We start from the raw sequence: 1,453 nt of genomic DNA on the forward strand, positions 1-1,453 counted from the left end.
AAACGTTTGATTGTGTAAATATGTTTGTATTTGTGTGTATGAAAGAGACGAGAGCGTGTACGTATTATTTTGTGCATCATTTTATCTATCCCACATTCGTGCACGACCTCATTCTCGTCCTTCCATTCCAGCTGGACGCAAAGAAGCAGGAATCCAACATATTCATCGCTCTCTTCACCCTGATTTGCATCGCCGTGGGGTTTGTGGTGTTCATCTTCATTCCGGCTGGAATTTTCATGGTTCTTGATTATTGGTCGTACTTGGAGGCAGTCTACTTTGCCGTCATCACTCTCACTACTGTCGGCTTTGGAGACTTGCTAACTGGTAAAGTAGACGATGTTATCTTGGTTTATTCATAGATTTAGAGCAACGGTAATGCACGAGGACACTAACCCCAGGCTATACATGACTGCAGTCAGGTACAGTGTGAAAGGGTATTAATGGGTCCTGTCTGATAAAGAGTATATCACTAAAGGCTTGTCCTTTAGTTAATCAGGACCATCGGCAGTTTCCTTGTATGTTGTTTATTTTTTTACGTCGTTACTGAGCATAATGCCAATTTCAAGAAAGGTCTAGCTGAGCCGGTAGCGATCTCAATTCATGCAGCTTCCTTATATTACTGATTGTCTTGGTGATATGTCTTTAGCTTCATTGCAACCTTGCATAAGATGCCAGAGTATGTCTTTCTTCCTTTTTGCAGTACATATCAATGCCTTAGACATTGTGCAGTAAGCATAAATCCTAGCTTCGAATTACTAGTCACTTAGATGACAAAACGAATTCGGAGGTCAACCGTTGTGCGAGTTTAACGCAGTGTTTACAGAATCTCTTCACAATGATAGGGCATTATTGGTTTGTCAGTAAGGTTTTCGTATTCACAAGAATTCCGGCTTTACTATTGGTGAAAATTAGGTAGTGACTTAAAAGTCGGGAAAATAGAAAATGTTTCTGTGTTTAACTAAAGTTTGCTTTACAAAACTGGTGGGAAGTCTTATCATAATGGTAATCGTGCTCCATGCCTGAAAACCCCTGCATGGTCCAGCTTGGGGACACGATCGCTCGCTCGCCTATGTTGATGACGTAAACATGGAGTAGATACTGACCGCATACGGTGATAGTCAGAAGGGTGAGCTTGTGTATCTGTATGCGGCTCATGTGTAACACTTTTCTTAGGATCGGAGACGGGATTCTGGGAACAGAGCATGTACATGGTCTGCGTCATTGTGTGGATCATGACGGGCCTGGGTTACTGGGTCACTGTGGTCACCTTCATCACGAAGGCGCTCAAGTCCAAACGCCAGCACTCCTTCCTGCGCAGCGCCGAAGAGATGACGTCGTTGATGCAGCAGATGGGGATCAAGGACACCGACCCGAGGTTCCTCCGTTTCGTGCAGCAGGTGAGGCAGGAGGGATAGGAGGAAAGAAAGGGAGAGATAGATTGGTTGATAAATTA

At 44.0% G+C, this 1,453-nt stretch overlaps 1 protein-coding gene across 1 annotated transcript in view; it reads left to right on the forward strand.

The window, feature by feature from the left end:
• Window positions 1-1,453, forward strand: part of LOC119585617 (potassium channel subfamily K member 10-like) — a 16,240-nt gene that overhangs the window by 13,960 nt on the left and 827 nt on the right. Inside the window, exons 5-6 of the mRNA XM_037934285.1 lie at window positions 132-324; window positions 1,174-1,397. Of these exons, the coding sequence (XP_037790213.1) occupies window positions 132-324; window positions 1,174-1,397 (417 nt within the window). The remainder of the gene's footprint in view (window positions 1-131; window positions 325-1,173; window positions 1,398-1,453) is intronic.

This window comes from Penaeus monodon, chromosome 20, assembly GCF_015228065.2.
Source record: "Penaeus monodon isolate SGIC_2016 chromosome 20, NSTDA_Pmon_1, whole genome shotgun sequence".
Taxonomy (NCBI): domain Eukaryota; kingdom Metazoa; phylum Arthropoda; class Malacostraca; order Decapoda; family Penaeidae; genus Penaeus; species Penaeus monodon.